Source organism: Amphiura filiformis, chromosome 17, assembly GCF_039555335.1.
Source record: "Amphiura filiformis chromosome 17, Afil_fr2py, whole genome shotgun sequence".
Taxonomy (NCBI): domain Eukaryota; kingdom Metazoa; phylum Echinodermata; class Ophiuroidea; order Amphilepidida; family Amphiuridae; genus Amphiura; species Amphiura filiformis.
Window position 1 is genome coordinate 48120866 of NC_092644.1, and position 18176 is coordinate 48139041.

Consider the following 18176-nt stretch of genomic DNA (forward strand, 5'->3'; position numbering starts at 1 on the left):
TCAATGTTTACATTGAGATGATCGTGATAATATTGCACATGATTTTATAGGTTATGTGCATAGATAATTTAAAAGCTTTGAAATTCTGTAGAGTAGACTGAATTTTACGGCATATCAACTTATCAAGCAGGGCACCGAAGTCCAGATCAATCAGTGCACGGTACGTAAAATTAGAGGATAAGCACCGGCTACCCGCGGGGAAAATTTAAGCTTACTTCCTTCAGGTGCATCCATGGGTGGGGCTTAAAGCCTTTATGTGATCACTGATTTGCTCCGCAGTGTGCCAGTGACGCCCTCAATTTTGTTTGAATATCTACTTTTTGCATGATTGTAATGTCCAATTGTGCACTAAACATGCTAAAAATGCAGGTATCACAATTTTCACATACCAAATGAGAAAGACTTCAGTCAGCCTGAAAAGTGCTTCATTTTAAGTTTTTGTAAAAAAATTATTTTAAATCCGGAGATCTCCGGTTTTATTCTGAGTTTGTTAATACTGATCGAATGATGGCTATTGGCTAACACATCTTGTGCATTGAAACATATAAAACTGTGCATCTGTGTGCATATCGCTGGTCGTATACATCTTACATGTATACGTCCCACCTGCGTAATGTAATATTATGATTGGCAACCTTTGTAGGTGCTGGAATAAAATAGCAATTTTCTTGCAATCCTTCCTCTGACATTGTGCCACACATTTCCTGGGATATGGGGTGGTGGATTGAACCTCCCCCTAAAAAAACAAAAACAAGTACGGTACACAGTGCGAAAGTGCGAAAAAATACAAACAATGCATGCCATTAGTACTTACTGGAATTTTAAAAAATCTGAAAATAAAAAATATGTCTTTATTGAGTTTTTAGGGTCGGTTAGGTTGCGCTGATCTTTTTTTTATGCCTTACTGCCATACTGGGCTTACGTACTTGTAGACCAGGCTATGCACAGAAACTACCAACCTAAGGCCCGGCAAAAAACGCAATCTCGCTTTTCACGCCGTGATTCTCGCTATTAACCAATTATCTCGCTTTTTTAAAAAGTTTCCAAGCAGTGCACTTACTATCAAAATGTTGCTTTATGCCATAAAAGTTCGCCAAATTCCATTAAAATGCAGGTCCAACTTCGCCAAAGTGCAGAATTCAACAGCATTGCAAGCACAAGGTCGAGTGAAAAAGCCATCCTTTACTCAATAAAAACTGACATTTCATTTCAAATGAGTTCAAGTTTAGGCCAAATATCGTTATATTTATTGAATTACTGGAATATTTTGCCTATAAAACATAATTCAAGGTCAAATTTTTGTCACTTTTTTCTTTTGTATTTTCGGGCATTTTTGTGCGTTTTGGGGGAAAATCTCGCTTTTCTCGCTTTTCAAAATTTTGGATCTCGTTTTTTACTTCAATTGCATTTTTGCCGGGCCCTACTACCAACCCAAATAAAAACATACATTGTCACAGAATGCCCAACATCCTTAAAGTTTGAATTTGGAGTGTTTTGAGATATTTCAGTTGAAATGCATGTACAATGTAGAGTTGGGCGACTAAGTCGCCAATAGTCGTTAGTCGCGACTATTACTGATAGTCGCGACTATGACTATTGAAAACCAAAAGTCGACTAATGCAAGTATATTTTTGTGTTAAAAAATTACTTTAAAAGTGCCAGTTATTCGCACCAAAACCAACCAAATACTAACATATAAACTGCGAAAAATGTGAAAAAATGTTAGTCATTGTCTTACCAATAGTAACACTAACCAACAAGTAATCATAAAGTCCATAAATCATCATTAAATTGGTGTTATTGACTTGTTGTCGAACTACTTTCCCACAAGATAAAAGCCATCAAAAAACTCAAATTACTTAGAACTGTCGAACATCTCATTATGATTATAATTTATGCAGCGATAACAGGTGTAGCAGCGTCATAGCATGCATGTACAGACCCAGGTTGGGTGTTTGTACCAACTACTGAAGGTACGAGATTATTTAAACCAGGGATGCAAATTGTGCGGGAGCGGGGAGCACCGCTCCTAGGAAATGACAGTCAAAATTGAGGAAATGATGCCTTGGGAAGAAAAAAGAAAGAGAGGAAAAAAGAGGAAGGGGGAAGAAAAAGAAAAGAAGAGAGGAAGAAGAAAAAGAGGAAAGAAGAAGAGGAGGCAGCAGAGAAGTGAGGTATTAGATGGCGAAGAGGGAACATATCTCAGCAAAAGATAAGAAGTTAATAGGTAAGGCATGTGAAGTTACTGAATGGAGTGAGGAATTCACATGATTGTTCAGAAATAAGAGCCTTAAAAGAGGATGGTGTTGGTGTTAGAATATGGAAATGGGTAACAATGTATATTTGAGGAAATTTACATTTCATTTCCAGAGGAGGTATTCAATGTAATTTAACATGAAAGTATAGAAGTTTGAGTGACGGCAGGTGGAAATAGGTCACTTATCTGAGGAAATAACATAGACGGCAATGAGGATGTTATAGAAAGTCACAAAGGAAATTTTGTGTATCAATACTAAGAAATCAGAAGTGCCAGTGAAGAAAGGACAACATGGACTGAAGAGTGGTGACTTGTCAACAAGTCGTATCAACTAATATCCAGGGGTGTGAGAGTTCAGATTAAAATCTGAATTCAGATTTTTGATCTTAGTTTTGATCTCTTTTTGTGCACTTCCTCTGTACAAAAGTATAGGTGATTTCCAAATTTTGGTCACTCACACCCTTGAATATCAGATGTGCTTTCTGACAACAGATTTGGGAACATGTTTGAAAGGGTGCTTGAGACAATGAAGCAATGCCCTGCAGGGCGCGAGTGCCCCTGATAAAAAATGAAAGAGAAAAGTGCTCCATCTGACAAGAATAAGAGAAATTGAGGGGCAAAGGAAAAGAAACGGAAAGGAGCCCGTGTCCCACCAAAATTCACCCTAATCATGTGGCCAAACTAGTGTAAAACACTGAAATTTTGCAAGGCTACGCTGCACCCTTTTTTTTCCAATACAGCCCTTTGCAGAAACGGTTTTCGATCTTTACATGTTGAGTCTCTCTAAATAAACATGATTAACATTCTCATCTTACGAAGTAGAATAAAGCTATTTTATGTCTGGTATGATTGAGGAAATCTTGAGCCCAAAACCTTGCTCCTGAGGAAGAAATCACAATTTGCATCCCTGATTTAAACTTTGGAAAGAAACAGCGAGAACTTCCGAGAAGTGTTTTCCAAAAGGGAAAATTTAGGAAAATATTATTAGGTTAGAGGTACTTTTCACGTAATTTCAAAAAGCTATGCTTATTGTGGTAACAGAATATTTAGAAAGCAACAGGAAAATAAACAAATTAGCTGACAAACAGTCGTAATGTTGCAATGCCACCCCTGTAGCGACAAATGCAGTAGTCTAGATGAGGTCAGGTGACGTGGGTCGGAGGTGAAAGTTAATCGTACATGCACGATGCAACACGTTCATGAGCATACCATGGAAAATATGCACTGCCATCGCATGTTTACATATTTTCATGCACAGCAAAACATGGAAACGAACGAAGATCGCTATTGGAATATTGAAGGTTTGAGAAATTATATGAAGTTTCTTGTGCTGTTGCTGGAAAGTGGCAAGTGAATTTAATTGAACAGAAAAGTTAGGCCTATATTACAGCATTTTACAGTCAAATATTTGCATCGCAAACGTGCGATACAGTGTAGCAACTTGTATCGCAACAGTGCTGGTTTGTGTAGCAAACTGTGATGCGATGCCGGCAATCACGGGTCCTGTAATCATGCATCATAAATACTAAATTGTCACCAATCTTTCACCCGATTTTTCAGTCCAATTTTAACCACAGATAGTCGCGACTATAGTCGTAGTCGCGACTATTTGCTGCCGACTAGTCGACTAGGAAAAAAGTGATAGTCGCCCAACTCTAGTACAATGTATACATGTATGTACACACCCTATGCCAGACATCACCTTAATCTCTCACACAGGAGTGTAGGTTTTAAACCAGAGGATGATTTAAAAGTACTACCCACCACCCCACGGGGTTCACTGTGCAGCGGGCGAGCAGTGTGAGTAACATGACACCACTGCTTTGCTATGCTGCATAGAATTGCATGGTTAAATTTGAATTTGTACAGTTATATTTACATAAAAACACTGTCAAGATGCTGGTCAATTTCACATTTTTATGTTATCTACAGAAGGTGTGAATTATCCTTTAAATAGGTATGCCAGGTGAATTCAAATTTTCCATCAAACTGCATCATTTTATCAAATTAAAGCCCTTGAGTAAAGAAAACCAAAACTAAAAACCTTTTTGTCATAGCACTTTCCGTAGCAAAGTTACATCTTGTCAAAGATTGACTTTCATCAAAAAGATTCAGCTAACAATTTTCGCATTTCGGTGGTGTTTTTAGATCTTAGTCTCATGATGATAGCAGCTTTTCTATGTGGAACTGCTATCAAAATCCCTCTAAAATTCCATGTGCGAGTGTCTCATCACCATAAAAAATCATATATTTGGGTCAAGTGAAATATAGACAACGCCATCATGTTGGTTCCCTTCCCAGGTGGATGGGCTTAGTTTAGGTTTTGGGCTACGAGCTCTGTTTACCACTTCATTCTTCCTTGCCAACTCATGGCTGTTATCATACAATAAATGTGTTTCACTTATCGACATAAGCTCAGTGTTTGGTTGTTATCCTTCTTCCATAGTGGCGTGGCGGCAGCGTTGAGAAACGATTCCATAGTCATAACTCTGTTCTACAAGTACAGTGCAGTGCTATAACTTTGCTTGCCTTTAAGCTTACTGTAGGTAAGCTTATAAACACATGCTACAAGAACACTCACATTCAATTTGTGGACAACCAGCCAGCTAGTACAGAGCTGTTTAATGACACTGACTTATAGTATCTCGTGAGTGTAAACCTGACATCATGGCTACAACAAACCGTGCGCCAAAGCAGTGGTGCCTTAGCAAGACTGAAACTGTGAATTCATTCGAAAACTGGAAGCAGAACCTTGCAATACACCCTTTCACTAGACCAAAACTTTGCTCCCTTCTTAGTAGAAGGTTACGAGTGGGGCAAAAAGTCCAAGACATCTCCTCAACGTGGATTGACAAATGACGGTGCAGACGTTCCAGAAGCCAAAAGACTGACTGCTATCCAGAAGAGCACTATGCTCGACCTGATGCTAGGACAAATTGCAAATTATTGTCCCATTATTTCACGTAGCACCATCGTCAAAACCTCAAAGTCCCTGAACGATATTTGGCAGACTATCAGACTCCACTATGGATTTCAAAGTACTGGGGGTCACTTCATTGACTTTGCCAACATACACCTCAACCCAGATGAACGCCCGGAAGACCTATACCAACGATTAATGGCGTTAGTAGTGGACAACCTGTTGGTTCAGGGTGGAGGAATCACACACCATGGTCAAGCAGTCACAGAAGACGAAGAACTCTCCCCTTCCCTAGAGAACTTTGTAGTCCTCACCTGGTTACGCTTGCTTCATTCTGATCTACCCCGACTCGTCAAACAACGTTATGGAACAGAGCTCCGGTCGCGAACACTCGCTTCCATCAAGCCAGAAATATCACAGGCGCTGGACTCGCTTCTGGATGAACTACAGTCATCAGAAAATCCACGTTCCATGCGCACCACTATGCCCCAAGCACAACAGTATCACCGCCAAGCCCCACCAGCCGGTAAGCCTCGCATGACCCTAGCAAGATCCAAACCCGCCAAATCATGTCCCTTATGCAAACAAGTCGGTCGTGCAGACTTCCACCACTTTCTCAGTGAGTGTACATTTCTCCCAGATAGGGACAGAAAGTACATATTACGCGCACGCCAAGTTGCAAACATTTTTGATGAGCAAGAGGAGCCTGATTCTGATGACATGACATGCGCATTTGTGGAACAGTTTCCAGATGACCAACAACATACAGATGCACCAGCCACACATCGCGTTCAAACCCGCCAGTCTCCGTGCTTTGACGATTTTACAATCACCATACTACTAGGATCACGATAGACAGTGGAGCCGAAGGCAACTTAATTCGCGAAAGCGCTGCCAAGTCCATGAACGCCGTTATTCACAAAAGTTCACAGTCGGCCCATCAAGCTGATGGTTCCTCTCCATTAACTGTCACTGGCGAGACAACCCTCACATTCACTCGTCAGGGAAAATCCTTCCTGTTTGAAGGTTTAGTTGTTCAAAACTTGGACGTTGACGTCCTTGCAGGAATCCCATTCATGGAGGTGAATGATATCACCATCCGACCTGCAAAGCGCCAGATCAGTCTCAGTGATGGAACCATGTTCTTCTATGGAAGTAAACCCTCACGCTCCAATCACCACACTGTGCGACGTGCCCATGTTTTACGCCAAGCACCCACCCGCACAACAACCATCTGGCCTGATGAATTTATCGAGATTGACCTGCCTCCAGATATTTCAGAGCACGACTGTACCTTTGCTCTTGAACCCCGCACGGATGCCTGCATTGCCAAGACCCTCAGTCCAAGCCAGTTGTGGCCTCAGCCAAGTCTTGTGCACAGCGTGGCTGGTAAGATCCGTATCCCCAACCTTACTCATGACCCATTGATCCTGAAACGCCATGAACAATTTGGCCAAATACGTGCTATTTTCATACCCCAGACAATGAATACAAGCCCAGTAACACAACATGCCCCTGCAAATGTGCACCCATCAACCACATTCTCTGCCTCTGTTTCCATTGATCAAGGCAATACGCTTTGTCCTGATGATCAGTCAAAGTTCCGCAGTCTCCTCGAAGAATACTGACGAAGTGTTTGATCCAACCTTTCCTGGCTACAATGGTGCCGCAGGCCCGCTTTGAGGCAGTTGTCAATATGGGTCCCGTACAGCCAGCGCGACGTAAGGGCGTCTTCCCCAATATGCTCATGATAAACTTCAGGATCTGCAACAAAAGTTCGATGAACTTGAAGCACAAGGCGTATTCGCTCGCCCTGAAGATCTTGGACTTACAGTTGAGTATTTGAATCCATCCTTTTGATCAAGAAACCAAAGGGTGGTTTCCGCCTTATTACGGCATTTGCTGATGTTGGCAGATATAGCAAACCTCAACCATCACTCATGCCAGATGTTGATTCAACCCTCCGTACCATCGCTAAATGGAAGCATCTCATTGCCACAGACCTTACAAGTGCCTTTTACCAGATCCCACTGTCCCGTAAATCCATGAAATATTGTGGTGTTGCAACACCTTTTCGTGGAGTCCGCGTCTACACAAGATCAGCCATGGGCATGCCTGGCTCTGAGACTGCCTTGGAGGAGCTCATGTGTCGCGTTCTGGGTGACCTCCTGGAAAAAGGTGTTGTCGCTAAGATCGCTGAAGATCTTTACTGTGGTGGAAACACAGTGCAAGAACTTCTCCATAATTGGAGATTAGTTCTTCAAGCCCTATACAAATGTAAACTACGTCTCTCTGCATCTAAGACTGTAATATGTCCAAAGAGTGCCATGATCTTAGGATGGATCTGGTCTGATGGAACTCTTCAGGCAAGTCCACATCGGGTGGCCACCCTCAGCACATGTTCTCCCCCAGAGAAGGTTCGTGGCCTAAGATCATTCATTGGTGCATTCAAGTTCCTAGCCCGGTTATTCCCAATTGTGCCAAGCTGCTCAGCCCGCTAGATGAAGCAGTTGCTGGACTCCAGTCAAAAGACAAGATAGCATGGTCTGATGACCTTCGCTCAGCCTTCCAAACTGCTCAAGCAGGACTCGCTTCCCCACATACCATCACTCTTCCACAACCACATGACCAATTGTGGATTGTCACTGATGGCTCTGTCAAGAAGCACAGTATTGGTTCCACCCTCTATATTACTCGTGATGGTAAACCACATCTGGCTGGATTTTTTAGTGCCAAGTTACGGGCTCGACAACCCACATGGCTACCCTGTGAGGTCGAAGCTCTGTCCATTGCTGCCTCGACAAAACATTTTAGTCCATACATTATCCAGTCACGTCATCATGCCTGTATTCTGACGGACAGCAAACCCTGCGTTCAAGCATTTGAGAAACTTTGTCGCGGAGAGTTCTCGGCTAGTCCTCGTGTATCTACATTTCTCTCTACAGTCAGCCGTTACCAAGCCTCTGTCCGCCACCTTGCTGGTTCCGCTAATATTCCCTCTGACTTTGCCAGTCGCAATGCCCCAGACTGCACTGATTCAACTTGCCAAATCTGCAGCTTTGTGAAACGGGAGGAAGAAGCTACAGTTCTCCGCATATCAGCCCATGACATTCTGTCCGATGCAAAACTCCCGCTCACCAGCAGAACAGCTTGGTCCTCTATCCAGCAAGAATGCTCTGACTTGAGGCGAAGCCATGCCCACCTAATCCAAGGCACACGCCCATCCAAGAAAGCAACTAATGTCAAAGACATCAAGCGGTACCTTCATGTTGCCGTAATCGCCAAAGATGGACTTCTTGTTGTCCATCGTGACCAACCGCTGTCTCCCCACACGCCGAGTGCATCATTGTGCCCCGCCAAGTTCTTAATGGTCTTCTGACGGCACTTCACATCCAATTAGACCATCCATCCCGTCATCAACTTGCTTCTGTTATGCAGCGTTACTTCTATGCATTAGACATGGACAAAGCCATAGACCAAGTTACGCCTGGATGCCACCAGTGCGCTTCTCTTCGCCGCTCCCCATACCCTCCTGACCCAATCCACAGGCGACCCCCCAGAAGCAGTAGGCATATCGTTTGCTGCAGATGTCATCAGACGCAACCGCCAGTTCATTCTTGTTCTACGCGAAACCACCACTTCCTACACGTCTTCATGCATTATTGATAATGAGCGCCATGATACCCTTCGCGATGCATTGATCCGCTTATGTATTGAGCTTCGTCCGCTAGATGGTCCACCCGCAGTTATCCGCACTGACCCTGCCCCGGCTTTGCATGCCTTGCCCAGGATAAGCTTCTCAAGTACCATCGCCTGACTATTGAAATAGGTCGCATCAAGAACATTAATAAGAACCCAGTCGCAGAGAAAGCAGTTCGTGAGCTAGAAGATGAACTTGTTCGTCTAGACCCAATAGGAGGTCCTGCAACACAACTGTCGCTCTCACTCGCCACAGCCAACTTGAACTCTCGCATTAGGTCACGTGGGCTGTCAGCACGAGAAATGTGGTTCCAGCGTGATCAGTTCACCAATAAACAGATCCCAATCCACGACCAACAGATGATCCAGTCGCAGCACAAGCTTCGCAAATCCAACCACCCTTCTAGTGAGCACTCAAAGGTACCATCTGGACAGTTAGCCCCATGACACAAGTTGACATTGGCGATTTAGTGTACCTTTACTCAGATCGCGACAAGTCGCATGCCAGAAACCGGTATTTGATTACGCCTGTCGACGACAAGTGGTGCAACATTCGCAAGTTTGTGGGATCCCAATTAAGAAATGCTTCCTATCGCATTAAGAGGTCCGAGTGCTACAAGGTCCCAACTCAGCAGCGTACTCCGCATGAGACTAAATTTAGACCAACTGTAGACTACGCAAGCGACGAAGACACCGCCATAGAGCGGTTACCAGAACCACCTGTCCCACCCCGCATCCCACTGGAACTGTCAACCCCAGCTATAGACTCAGCCAATGATAGCCCTGATCTTCACAGTGATGGTGCAAGTGACAATAACTTTGTACACCCTCCTCCGAATGAGGCTCCCACCTCCCCAATCACCAACCCCGTTGGTCCAACTACCAGTGGCATTGAGGACGGTTCTGACCCATCTCCAATCCCATGTACCCCTAGACGCTCAGGGCGCCAACGCAACATACCATCTCATCTTAAGGACTTTGTGATGGAGTTCTAGTCCATCAAATAACTTTTGTTTACTTTTGTTGGACAGAAAACCCCGCTAATTTGCGGTGGTAAATCAGTGTTTTTTGTAAATATGTTTGCATGCCGCGTAAGTTGGATTGTCGCGACTGTTTTGCCGTAAGTTCAGTCGGCTTTTCAATCCAGGACTCAAGCCAATAAGTACTGTTTTGAACTTTCTTCCCACGTTTGAACTTATAAGATCAAGAAAGAGAAAAAAAAAAAGTGGTTACGCCATCATGTTGGTTCCCTTCCCAGGTGGATGGGCTTAGTTTAGGTTTTGGGCTACGAGCTCTGTTTACCACTTCATTCTTCCTTGCCAACTCATGGCTGTTATCATACAATAAATGTGTTTCACTTATCGACATAAGCTCAGTGTTTGGTTGTTATCCTTCTTCCATAGTGGCGCAACATATTTATGTAGGTTTCCTTGACCTACCTGTTCTTTTAAATTTCTATGTATGTATTGTGTTCTAGGCGAATTTGGCTGACTAGCAAATGTGTTAATTAAGGTTTGCCTGGCATACCTACTTTAAAAACACACATCACTTTTGTTCTGAAATCGACCAAGTAATAATGACACACGCACAATTCTAAAACAACATCTTTTGCACAGAGTTCAATGGGATTTGAAAAGTAAAGTGGCAGTTGAAACTCTAGTGATAACACTTTCGCAGTGCATGATGGGGCTTCCTTAAATCATCTTCTGGTTTTAAACGGAGCCACTCATTCAGGGGCTGTGCAATAATTATGAGCCCGTGGCAAAAAATCGCTTGCCCTCCCCCCCTCTCCGCCCGCCAAAAAATCTTTGCCCCCCTTGTACATGCCAACTTTTTGGGATCCCAATTTGCAAACCTTAAGTGGTCTATATGCATGTTGCGGCGCAGCAGTGAGCAGGCAAATTGCATATTTAAGCGTTTCCGTCACGGTTTTCCTAAGCCTTTTAGAGCGTTTTATTTAAAAGGCGCCCAAGAATGTGCGCCAAAATTCACTTGCCAAAAATTGCTTGCCCCCCCCCCTTTTGGCTTGCCAAAATTGCAAGCAATTTTACCTTCCCCAGGGCTCATAATTATTGCACAGCCCTCAGGTAACCCCATTTGAAATTCACACCCCTGTGTGGGAGATTAAGGTCATAGGGTGTATGAATTTCAACTGGAAAATAATCCCAAATCTGTACCCAGAGATTTGTACCCCCAAGCTACTTCACATTCCATTTTTGGGTCATTTTAATTTATTGAATCAAAGAGATATTCACTCTACTGAATCTAATCTATAGGTAACCCAGGCAAACCATAGTTAACACATTTGCTAGTCAGTCAAATTCGCCGACAATGTCAATGCATTTTTACATAGAAATTTAAAACAAGTGCCTGAAGAAAGAAACCTACATAAATATGTTTTCTATACTGCACTTGACCCAAATATATGATTTTTTATGGTGATAAGTCACCCGCACATGGAATTTTAGAGGGATTTGGATAGCATTTCCATTAAAAAAAGCTGCTATCATAATGAGACTAAGATCTAGAAACACCCCGAAATGCCGTTTTGGGGAATTTTGCTAGCTGAAACTTTTTGATGAAAGTCAATCTTTGACAAGATGTAACTTTGCTACGGAAAGTGCTATGAAAAAATGGTTTTCAGTTTTGGCTTTGTTTACTTAAGGGCTTTAATTTGATATATAAAATGATGCAGTTTGATGGCAAATTTAAATTCACCTAGCATACCTATAATCTATCTAATTATTAATTGATTGCTTATTTCCAGAAATAATTATCAGCTCAAGATGACCAGCTTCAAGTTGCAGCGTTTTTGGCCTCGTAATGGGGTGGACAGATTAGCCTTTGGTTTCACTATGACCGAGCTATTTGTAGAAGGCTGCTTTGAGATGTTCATCATCATTCCAAAGCTCTACCCAGAGATGTGTATGGCCAAGCTATGTCACATGCTATTTGGCACATTTTTATTTGTGAACACGATAACTAATTTCTTTTATGCTATGGGTATTGACGTTACCTCGGGATCAACGGTGCTACCAAGTGTACTGAAACCAGGGTGGAAATACTGTCATACATGCATGCATAATGCACCACCAAGAGCTGTACACTGCTGGTCATGCGAATGCTGCGTTCTGAAACGAGACCACCACTGCATATTCACTGGCAGGTGTATAGGGCATAAAAATCTTCGTTTTTATCTCCTCGCTGTGGGCTACCTTTGTGTGGGGGCGCTGTATGCTAATTATCTCAACATGGACTATGCAATGGAGATTTTAGTTGAAAACTTCAATTGGAAAGTATTCATCGCCATGGCAGCACCTCTGGTGGGTTGGACTCTAGGCCTGACAGAATCCATGTCATTTTTTGTCTCGTTTCAATGCGGCACATGTATGATTGCATCGTTTATGTTTACTGGTTTGTTTCTATTTCACCTGCATCTAATATTACGAGGTCAGACCACACATGAATGGAGGAATGGACATGAGCGTGTGCATGATTTAGGTTGGAAGAGAAATCTACAAGAAGCATTGGGTACAAGATGGTATCTTGTGTGGATTAGTCCTCTTATACCATCACCTTTACCGGGTGATGGGATTTACTTCAGACGACGTGATGGGATGATGTATGAAAACGTCAAAGATTTGTAACACATGGAAAACAAATTATGTAATCAGCCTTAATATGGTGAAAGGTTTCGTTCATGAAAGTTTGTCTGTATTGGTATTGAATGATTAAAGTTTTAAACATTTTGTTTTTGGATCAAAAGTTTTAGACTGTAATCATGATAGAAGGTTGTATAGGTCGCTAATGGTGCTATGGGCTCCCTTGACATAACTGGAATTTAAGAAACACGCTAAAAGTGCCCTCCCATAAAAATTCCACCAGCAAAAAAGGGCGTGTACGCTTAATTCTTGTTGGGATTTTTAGAGGAGGGAGCTCTCTCTTTGTACATGAAATTTACCCCAAGGCAAATGAGCGCAGGTGCGCCATTAGGCGAACGTTTATGGCACAGTCTTTTATTAAATTAAGGCTGATAATGATATATGTAATGTAGTCAGTAATGTTTAGGTCAATTTAAACTGGTCACACATCAAGAAGGAAACATTTGACTTGCTCAAATTTTTGTCTGTCATCTGACTACACTTTTTCAAGAGTTGTTGAGCTGGGCCTGAGCTAGTTGTCCGGTGCAAATTAGAATTTGGAAAATTTATGCCGTCTGAAGAAAGTGATAATTAAAATACAATTTACTTTTTGGATGTCAAGTCAAATCTAACATGAAGGTAATGAATGAAGTCGCAAATTATATTTTTAGTGACATTTTGGCTATTTGTACAGCATTAAGACCTGCCAAAGTTCCTGTCACACATTTTGGCTGAGTAATGAGGTGACTCTTTCATTATTCATTATTTGTAATTAAAATTGCAAAATAATGAATTATTTCCAGAAAATGTCATTCTAACTCCACATATAAAGAAGGTGACAGGAGACTCAATCAATCGATTTTGGCTGGCCTTATGATTATGAAGCTGCTGAAATAGTAGAACACATTATCATTAGCAAGTCGAAATGTGCCGCTTGTCCAATCTGCCACATTATCCAAATTGTGGAAGGTTGAGCTAAATCTTGCACAGAGGGAGTAAAATAGACTCCTCCTGTGGAAGATATGTCCAAAATCTTCCACAGGTAGTGTGGATTTGGAACTGGAATAGCCATGATAAAAGCAAGTGTGATGTGAGCTATAAATTTATGTGAGTACAATCAATAAATAACATTTTAATACTTTAGGTACCGTACCGTATTAAAGGCTAATTTTAAGTGAACATGGCCAATATCTATGCACATGTAGCTCATCTGATAATGCTATAATTCAAATCATTCAGTCTGCTCATATTGTACAAGTCACATACTTGTATTGTGGGATCTGCTCCCACAATACTCTTAAACTAGCCCTAGTATAGAGCCTTTAAACATGCTACAATTTATGTAACCAGAGTGAAAATCCAGTGAAAACCCAGTAAAATCCACTGGGTTTAACATTTCTCAGTGTTTTTTAGGGATTGCCACAATCAAAAGACCATATCTAGTAGAGTTACCTTAAACTTGCAAAAACAAAGTAACATTTTCATATTTATACTTTCAATGTTGCTGGGCAGGGTAAAAAAATCCAACACTTGGATTTCAGACCATGGGTGTGGGGGACTTTCAAGTACATGGATTCAGCTTGTGTGATTTAGTTAACAGTCAAATCATACCAGTTCCTAGAACACCATTTGCTTATATCTGAGAATAACAGTAAAACATATAGGCCTACAAATGTAGGTGTATTTGAAAATATATTTATGCTACAAATAAAATTTAATGTGTCATTGTGTAGTGTTTTCTATCAAATACAGCAAATTTAAAAATGAGACTTGTTTCATGCTTTGTCATGAGTAGTTCACATTCATGACTCAGAATTAAGAAATGTTGCTGGTTTCTTTGACATGAATGGTGTGACAAGTTGGAAATGGGAAGTAAAGAAATGATTTATTCCCAATTCCACAAAATTGTGCAGCTGGATTTTTTTTATTGTTTTTTTTATTTTTGCTTTTTATTTTATTGGTTTTTTTTTGGTTTAAGACATAATAAAACAAATTTGTTCAATATCAAAGTTACATTTTTTAGCCACAATATTGATGTAACAAATTGTGGAGACTTGACATTTGAATTTTAAATGAAGGACTAAAACCACCAAGAAAGCTGGCTATACCCCTGGCATTTTGGAATCCCAGTGAGGAAACCCAGATTTTGATGTACATGTACATGTAAGGGCACTCTTCCCAAGAGGGTTCATGTTTGCAGTTCCATAAAGTTGGGAATAGACTCTTTGTTCAGTACCCTGCAAGATACCAAATATTGCCATAATTTTCCTTTACTCAGAATCATTCCCAACTTGTGAAGTTTTACTTTATATTTAATATGTTTGTATAATAATCAATCAGTGTGGTCTTTGCAGGGGTGGGTTGTTTAGGAGGCCCTAATGATTTGGTTTACTAACTCTACCCAAAAGAAATATTCCACCTTTCTAAAACCAACCCCTGGGACCAACCCCCAAAATTAGTCCAGTAAACACAGAATTTCAACTTTGTTTTTGATTAAAATAGTGTCAAATTAAAAAAAAACTTATTTATATTTTTTATCTTTGGCCCCATGTGAAAAACTTGGACCCCTCCCTCCCCACCAAAAGGATTTTTTATACAAAGACCACATTGTAAATTATAATAAGAGGGACTTCAAAGTGCTGATGTCTACATGTATTTGGTATGGCTGTTAACCAATAATTGTGTGTTTGTAATTCTCAGATATGATTCATATTGTGACACAATCTGGTCCATGCAGGCCAATGGTGACAAATTTGAGATAAGGCGACGAAAAAAGAAAACCCTGTTCTACGGGCTCGACTGACCCAGATTTTGAACAAATTGGGGACAATTTTTTTCCTGTACAAATGAATGCCGACCCAAATTTAGGAAATTTCAGGAACAAAATTTTTTTTTGTTGTTTCTCAAATTGCAAATTATTTACAGATTTTAGTGATTTTTTTGGTCATTTAAAAAAAAAAAAAAAAAAAAAAAAGCCGACCGACCGACCCAACTTGAAAGGTCCGTCCACCCATAGAACAGGATTTCTTTTTTTCGTTGCCTAAAGGCAAAAATATGGAGTAAAAAGACAAGAAAATACATAGGAACAAAGACATCATAAAACTACATAACTGAAGGTCCAAGTATGCTAGACCTTTGGTGTTTTCAGTATATGATAGTCTAATGTTTGTATCAGGTGATAATTAATAGTAACTCAAATTTTCAAAAATGCCTCCTTTGGCCTCCATGGACCAGATCGTGTCACAATTATTAAGATGGAATACAGTCTGTAAAAAGATGGAATACGGTCTGTACAGATGTATGAAAAAATGATGCAAATTGTATACAGTGTGTGTTGTGAAGTTCACATTATTTTGTTTTAAACATCTAAAGTCAATGTACTTCTGAACTAAAGTACTTGTATCATACACTTTTTGTTTTAAATAATTTGTAGTTGCACAAAGCAAGGCAAATATGCATGGTTCTGGTTCTGCTTTCATGACTGACTGGAACCACACTCATTTCCCTGATCACATGGAAAGCTATGATTGTGGTGCCAAGAATTTTTCTGGGGGGGAATAAATATTTTGTTCAGACTCAGGTGTGCAAACTGGGTGGGGGGGGCAAAACATTGGGGGAATGCCCCCTTGCCCCCTTCACCTGGCACCACCACTTAATGGAATTGCATTCACTTATTTGTTACTACATGTAGGGCCTACATTAAAGAAATCAACTGAAAATAATTACATTAATTAGTAAATCATGAAATGATACTATGATTCACGATGTTAATTTTTGAAATGTCAATAAGTCTGATCCTTTTAATTGTTTGAGTAGTGCAGTACTACAATGTAGTTCTTCTCTGATTAGAAGAATTCCTCCTTTCATTAATTTTCCTCCTTTTTGGTGCTTTTCCTCCTTTTGATTGAACTGCCATGCATATGCCCAATAGAAGTATTGTTTTTGTAGTGAGTTGATAATGTATCAAAAGTATGATATCTTGTGATGATTATATACAAAGTTCTCCTCCTCACTTATAAATGTATTAATGATCTTGCACCTGTCTATCTACAAGAACTCATACAGCATTACACGCCTCCACGTAGTCTTCGATCGTCAACACAATTTCGTCTAACTAGCTCATCATATTCTACTCAGTATGGTCATCGCTCATTTTCTATTGCTGCCTCTGAACTTTGGAACAGTTTACCATTACATGTGAAAAACTCTCAGACTGTTAATCAGTTTAAAACATCTCTGAAAACTTATTTATTTAAAATTGCATACTAATGTTTATTTGTTATGTTTTTGTCTATGTATAATTTGTTTAAGCGCTTAGGGACTTTGGTGTAAAGCGCTATATAAGCATGGTTTATTATTATTATTATTATTATTATGTGGGTGCAATCATTTTATTTCATTTTTTTCTTTACATCAAACAAGGTGGTTATTAACCAAAATGGGTGACTCCAGTTGAAATGCATACACTAGGGTGGGGCTGAAAAACACTTTTTTCTCGGATCGACTTGGAACTCTCAGAGAATTTTACTGGGGTGCATACTAGTATTGTGCTGAAATATCAGTAAGATCAAAGAATGTTTCACCCAGGCAGTAGATTTTCACAAAATCCCTACTTTTTAGCTATTTCTTACTGTATGACTACATGTATATAGAGAGAAATCAGTAGAAACAATATGGGAGAAGTAGGCATTCAGATGCCATCCTAACCAATATTAAACACTTTGGATAGTTTGATTAGACCCTCTAGAATATCACCAAATAGCAAGCCGTCTCCAATTGGTCACCATTATTTTTGCTTAAGACATGTATGCAAGTTGAATATTAATGATATTTGAGTTAATATTTTAAGGGGTAGGGGTAGCATTATGGAGCATTTCCCCAGTTCTACTCAGTCAAATTTCCCAAATGTAGTATTGTTGCATAGATATGAACTGCAGCATTGCCAAAAATAAATGATATATGGTTTTCGGCTATCCATGTTTTGACCAGAGGTCAAAAGGTCACACAATCTTGAACATTACTACAAATCAGGCGTCACATGACCCTTTAACCTCTGGTCAAGTCAGAGCTGCTCTAAAATCATATCTCATGTTTTGAGTGTACTTTTGCAGTTCATATCTACCCAACAAGACCAAGATCGTGAAATTTGACTCAGTAGAAATGGGGAAATGCTCCATAATGCTACCCCTACCCTTAATTTAGCAACTCAAATATCATCAATATTTAACCAAATACATGTCTTTAGCAAAAAATAATGGTAACCAATTGGAGACTGCTTGCTATTTGGTGATTATCTGGAGGGTCTAAACAAACTATCCAAATTGTTTAATATTGGCTACAATGTCATCTCAATGTCTACTTTTCCCATGTTGTTTCTACTGATTTCTCTACATAGAGTTATACAGTAAGAAATAGCAAATAAGTAGGGATTTTGTGAAAATCTACTGCCTGGGCGAAACATGCTCCGATCTTACTGATATTTGAGCACAATAGTAGTATGTACCCTAGTAAAATTCTCCGAGAGTTCCAAGTCGATCCGAGAAAAAAGTGTTTTCCGCCCCACCCTAGCATACACCCTTATGACATAACATAACATAAGGTGTGTAGATTTCAAATAGGATTACAAACATCAAACATGGGTGACTCCATTTGAAATCTA

At 40.4% G+C, this 18176-nt stretch overlaps 1 protein-coding gene across 1 annotated transcript; it reads left to right on the forward strand.

Annotated features, from left to right (window-relative positions):
- On the forward strand, positions 1 to 17016 carry LOC140137891 (probable palmitoyltransferase ZDHHC24). The gene is made up of 2 exons (XM_072159695.1): positions 1 to 160; positions 11644 to 17016. The coding sequence occupies exon 2, from the start codon at positions 11663 to 11665 to the stop codon at positions 12521 to 12523; it is 861 nt and encodes a 286-aa protein (XP_072015796.1). The 5' UTR covers positions 1 to 160; positions 11644 to 11662; the 3' UTR covers positions 12524 to 17016.
- The last annotated feature ends 1160 nt before the right edge of the window (positions 17017 to 18176 follow it).